Consider the following 6,205-nt stretch of genomic DNA (forward strand, 5'->3'; position numbering starts at 1 on the left):
CACAGGCAGGGAGGGAGCCCCAGCGGCCGTGCCGGCGCTCGGTGTGCCCGGGCTCCAAGGCGCCGGGGCAGGGAATGCGGGGCACAGTGGTGAGCAGCCCGGGGCCGCTGGTTCTTGCCCCTGGGCAGGCGGACTCCGAGCCGCAGCTGCCCCGGGCCAGCAGCAGCCGGCAGCTCGCAGGCGCTCTCAGCGCCCGTCCCGGCACGGAGCTGGGCTGCAGCGGCTGCAGAGCCCCAGGGGCCGCGGCTGCGGGCACCGCAGAGCTGCCGGAGGCTGCGCTTGTCTCCGCAGCTGCTGCCGCACCTCTGGGCAGCGGGGAGAGCGCAGCCAGAGCTGGCAGCGCCCTCCTGAGCCTCGGCGTCCCGCAGGGCCGGCACCTGCAGTGACCTCTCATCGTGTCCTTTTCAGGGTGCCATCAGCGCCGGTGTAAAACTGTTCCTGAGGCCGAACTCCAAAAGGCTTTGTCAGCACTCCTGAGGGCTCGCCAGCAAGGTGCTGTTTGTTCCAGGAAGAGCGATTCTGGCTGCGAGCTAGAGGAGAGTGATTTCTGCTCCATTCATGGATCTTTGAAGAAGCTCCTGCATCTCCAGGAGGGACCAGCAGCCAGAGTTGAATTCCTGCCTGGGGTGCAAGAAGCCACTTGGCATAAGCAGGGGGATGCCACTTGTGAGCGTGCAGATGTTGAGAATGAATTCTCCACCAGGGATGGCAGTGTGAGCGAGCCCCTGGGTCCCCAGGGCAAATCAGGAACAAACAATGAACACAAAAGAAACCTCAGAAGATTGCTGGGTGAGTGCAGGACCACCCCTGTGGCCTCTAGGAGTCTCCCCTCCCAAGCACAGGGCTGGCAGGTATGTGGCTGTTTCCCGTGGTGTGGAAGAAGCCTCGTGCTCTGCTGAGCCCCATCAGTGGCTGGAAGCAAGAGCCCCAGGTGCCCCCAAGGCTGTGCAGTTCCCCTGCTGCAGCCTGTCCCCGCAGCTGTGTCCCTGCCTGTGTCCAGGCTCTTGGCTCTCTGACTGCCAGCTGAGTGAGGGCCACACTGGCTCAGGGCTCCCTGCTCTGCTCCCTGGCCATGGGCTGAGCAGATTGCAGGGCTGGCTCTGCTTCTGGCAGCCAGCAGCTCTTTCCTGCTCCAGGTGAATGGTTCAGATCCCATCCCGTGGGCACGGCGGTGCTGATTCTGCTGCTCCTGGTGCTGGTGCTGGCTTTGGGGGTGGCCTTGGCTGTGCAGTCAGGTAAGGGAGGGGCAGCAGCCTGGGCCCAGCCCCTCGGGGCAGAGTGGGCTCCCTGCACAGTGGAATGCTCAGCCATTCTACTCTTCATCCTGCAGCAGCAGCACAGGATCCAGTCACACCTGAGACTCCACAGTGCTGTCCTTTTGACTGGGTTGGGTACAGGCGTGTCTGCTACTACTTCTCAAGGGGTTACAGCACTTGGGAGCAGGCTCAGGAACAGTGCTCCCAGCTCAATGCCTCCCTGGCCATTGCCAAGGATGAGGAGGCCATGGTGAGTGAGGGGCTGTGGGCGGTGTGGGGTGGCTGAGGGGAGCCTGGGGGTGCTCCTGGGCCGGGCTCGGTGCTCGTAGGGCCGGGGCTGCAGCCCCGGGCCGGGGCCTTGCAGGGAAGGAGCCCCGGCGGGCGGGGGCAGCCCCGGGCACGTGTCCCCCCGAGGGGCCGGGGCAGCTCCCACTCCTCTCTCCTGGGCAGGATTTGCTCTTCCGCCTCCGCGGGAACGGCGATTTCTGGCTCGGGCTGCGCAGACGGGGCGAGCGCCTGCAGTGGGAGGACGGCAGCAGCTACAGCTCCCGGTGAGTGCCGGGGAGCCGGGCAGGGCCTGGGGGGACAGGGACACAAGGTGTTCCCCTGGCAACCGGCGCTGGCTCTGCTCCTCCCTGCAGGGTTCCTGTCCTCGGCAATTCCGACTGTGTGTACCTGGCTGACGGGAAAAGATTGAGGAGTGAGTTCTGCTCCACTGAGCGGCCGTATGTCTGCAGCAAGGCCCAAGCTCCCCTGTAACAGGGGCTGCAGAAAGGACCTTCTCCACGCTGGGCAGTGCCAGCTTCACCTCTGAGCCCAGCACCGGGCTGCCCTTCCTCAGCTGCACCCTGTGCCTTGCACTTCCTCTCAGGGTCACCTCAGTGCCTCTTCATCCCCAGTGCCAGCGCTGGTCCTGTTCTGTTCATGGTGGGTGAGAGATTTCTGGCTGCCTTTGCTGAGAGCCGCAAGCCTTCCCTGCTGTGTTCTGTTGCCTGCCCAGGGACAGCAAGAGAGGCACAGAGCGCTTTTGCTGGCCCCAGGCACCTCTCCTGGCCCGGCTCCACGGTGGCTCCAGCTCCGCGGGCTGGCAGCTCCAGGAGTTCAGAATGGGCAAAATGGAAGTGAGGGAGAGGAGGCAGCTGGTGCTAGTGGGTGAAATGTCTTTGCTGCCAGCTGGCAGGGAGAGGGAGAAAGTGGTGCCAAGTGTTTTGTTTTAGGGCAATTTTGGGAGAAAAACCTCTCCTGGTAGTTCTTCCAGGAAGCAAATTCAAGCTGCCGCACGTCCAAGTGTTTTGGGATAAAGCTTTCCTTTGATTTAAAGTGGAGAAAATTCCACTCATGTAACAGGCAAAGCATTCACCAGCACAAAAAATGATCAATATCAAACAACGGAACCTCTCACTGTTGGAAGAGATGACCAACTCAGAAAGTCCCTCAGTAGGATATAGTTCCGTTCACTCAGTCCCTTATCAGTCCCTTATCAGTCCCTTATCAGTCCCTCTGGTGCCAGGCTCAGCCAGGTGTGCCACAGCTGTGAGCTGCAGGTGCTCTCCTGGTGTTCAGTCCAGAGCAGGTTTAAACAGGTCCAAGAAAAAGAAAAAACCACATTCCAGGGAACTTCTTTGTCTCATTGACCTAAAAACTAAACCAAAGGCGAGCTCTGCCTTGCCCTCTGTTCTGCAGAGAGCTCAGCCCAGGAGCAGCAATGTGCAGGGTGAGTGCAGTCTGTGATAACAGCCTGGGCCTTCTGCTCTGCCCCTTGGCTCTCAGAACCTGCCTAAAGGTGCAGAACTCATTTCTGGGCTAAACAGACAAACGGGGACATGAGCACCATAAAGTCACCCCAGGACACTGCTGTGCTTCCTAAAAATAAAACTATTAATCTTAACAAATTCCCACAGAAATGACCAAAAATATGAACTCATTTATAAAAATAAAACCTAGCAAAACACTCCCTCAAAATATAAAAATAGCCCATATAACAACTCACTATAACAGCAACATCAAGCAACACACTATAACAACACTTAATATTGAAAAAAACATCCAGAAAGTCATTAAAAAGTCTACCCATGGATATTAAAAAAAAAGGCTAATAACAATTTTAGCCCCTAAATCCCTACAAAACAAGTTACATCAAATTTCTTTTTACCTCAACTCACCTCAACTATAACATTAAAACAATTCAACCAGCGTATTAATTAAATGAAAAAAATCAAAACTACCTTCATTATTATTAATAATATAACAAATATTAGTACTATTAAACACACCATCTTACAAAATAGAACCACTATCAATTTTCTCTTACTAGCACATAAACATAATTATGAAAAATTTAAAATATTATATGACATAAACTTACCTAACCACTCAGTCCATCCACAAATATCTTCAAAAATAAAAAATTTAACAAATTAAATTAAAACAAACAATAAGTCCTAACTACACAATTTATTTTAAAAAACTTTATACCTTAACTAAAGTTACAAAATCAATTTCCAAATATTAATTATTATAATAATGCTATAAGTAATAGTACCTTATGCACTTCACTGTGTACAACAAATAAAACAGACCACCAAAAAAGTTGTTATAGTCCAAAAAAGAAAGAAAGATGTGAGAAATGGATTTGTAAAGAATTCTCAAAAGCTGACAGAGGTCCCACAGCCTTGTACCTCTGTTGGCAGACACTGAGATAAGGTGTGCTGGCTCAGGAAGGTCACAGAACAGAGGTGACATTGTTGAGAGAGAGAGATTGTTTCAACAAGTTCCAAAATAGGCCTTGCAAAAAGAGCAGGTGCTTTAGAGAATTAGAACCATGAAAGATGCACTGAAACAGGGCCATGTGAGGGAAAATGCAGGTGATGGGGGTTAGAAGTAATAGGAGTTGTGAAAGAAAACATTCACTTCTGTTTAAATTTTAGATGTTTTGTAATAATGAAAATAGTAACAAAAATACAAACAATAGGAATTTGGGCAATCAAAGTTAGGACAATAAAAGACAATAAAAAGCCAAAGAATTAGGGATGTCTGGGTGCTTTTGCTTTCTGCCACAAAAGCACACCTTGCTAACAAAGGATTAACCCTTAAAAGCCTATTGCATATTCATATCTCTCCTACATGAATCAAACATTCCTTTCAAACCAAGGGGGTTTCTGCCTAATTTCAACTCTCCCCCTCATCTTGTGCATCAATCATTTTGGTCCCTCAAAGTCTGAGCTTTCCCATTAAGGAGGCAAGAGTTCTTCTCTTGGGATCTTGCTGTGTTCTTGCTGTTAGCTCTATGCAAAGAATTTCTTGATTATCTTATCCATTCCTTGAGCTTTTTACAAAAAGTGTCGTACATCACATCGTTTCTATTTAATATTATGCTTTAGCCTAAAAACTATATTTACCACACTGCTTAAAAGAGATTAAAACAGCCCTGCTTAAAAGAGAACTAATACAGCATCACTTTCCAACATAACACACAGAGTGTGAAAAATGCCGATTTTATGATTGGCTTTTTGCAAATATTCAAATGAATATAAAATGTTCTATGTTAGAAAGTTATGCTGTATTAATTGTCTTAAATAGTGTGTAAGTACAGTTTTAGGTTATAACATAATGGTAAAATAGAAACTGTGCTATGTAGGATACCTTTTTTCCAAAGAAAGGACTTGCAGGGAGATAGCAGCCACAGGACACCCAAATCTTTCAGAGAAAGAGAATTTATTGCTCCATTATCAGGAGAAATGATCTTCTTCCTGCCTGGAAGGCGCTGTTAGGATTAGGAGGAAGAAGTTGACCATGACCAGACAGAATCCTGTGTTTGAATGGAATTTATGCATCATGTATGAAGTGTATGAATATGCAACAGGCTGTTGTTTTTAAGAGTTAATCCTTTGTTAAGGAGTGTCCTTTTTTGTGCTTGTGCTGCCCAGAAAAAGGTACCGGGACATCTTTAACTCTTTGTTTTTATTGTCTCATATTGTCTTAATTCAAATTGTCTAAATTACTATTAATAATTATCGAATTATTGCTATTAATATATTATATTAATTATTTATTGTATTAATATTGATATTAATAATTATCAAATTATTATTACTCTAATTGTATTACTATTTTTATAATTATTTTATTACTCTTAAACCTTTAAAATTTTAAAAACAAGTGACTGGCATTTGTCACACTTACCATTCCCTTGCTCTGATTTGTTTGATAATAAATTCAATTAAAATTAAAGTCTCCACTCTGGCCTTCTTATGCCAATGAAGGGTGAGAGATCTGTTGGGAAGTGATGGAGAGCAGCTTCCCAAGCTCATCTGCCAGCTCCCTCATCCCCCTGGGGTGGATCCCATCTGGGGACCATGGATTTATGAACATCCAAGTAGCTCAGCAGTTCTCTGGCTGCCTCCTCCTGGATAACAGGGGCCCATTCTGCTCCCTGACACCGTCCACCAGCCCAGGAGGACACTTGTCCTGAGGACAAGCTGTGTTCCCACTAAAGGCTGAGGCAAAGAAGGCGTTGGGCACCTCTGCCTTCTCATCTGCAGTTACTGAGTTCCTTCCTGCATGCAAAAGAGTTCAAAAGCTGGTCTTACCCTTCCTTTTACCATTAATATATTTGTAAACACATGTTGATTAACCTTTACAAGAGTTGCCAATTGAAGTTCAAACTGAGTTTTGACCTCCCTAGTTTCTTCCCTGCATTCCCTAGGAGCCCCCTTAAATACTTCCTGAGAAACCTGACCCTCCTTCCAAAGATGATATGTCCTCTTTTCATTCCTAAGATCCTTCAAACCCTCCTTGCCCATCCAGGCTGGACGTTTGCCTCGTGGACTCATCTTTGGGCACACAGGGACAGTCTGTTCCTGTGCCCTCAAGATCTCTGGTTTGAAGCAGGCCCACCTCTCCTGAAATCCTTTGTTTTCAAGGACTGCTTCCCAAGCAACTCTGAATAA

General features: G+C 48.3%; 1 protein-coding gene across 1 annotated transcript; it reads left to right on the forward strand.

Moving 5' to 3' along the window:
* Window positions 1–74: 74 nt before the first annotated feature.
* On the forward strand, window positions 75–2,132 carry LOC127059771 (C-type lectin domain family 2 member D2-like). The gene is made up of 6 exons (XM_050976419.1): window positions 75–321; window positions 409–789; window positions 1,137–1,235; window positions 1,331–1,506; window positions 1,707–1,807; window positions 1,898–2,132. The coding sequence occupies exons 1-6, from the start codon at window positions 75–77 to the stop codon at window positions 2,013–2,015; spliced, it is 1,122 nt and encodes a 373-aa protein (XP_050832376.1). The 3' UTR covers window positions 2,016–2,132.
* Window positions 2,133–6,205: the final 4,073 nt, after the last annotated feature.

This window comes from Serinus canaria, chromosome 6 (assembly GCF_022539315.1).
Source record: "Serinus canaria isolate serCan28SL12 chromosome 6, serCan2020, whole genome shotgun sequence".
Taxonomy (NCBI): domain Eukaryota; kingdom Metazoa; phylum Chordata; class Aves; order Passeriformes; family Fringillidae; genus Serinus; species Serinus canaria.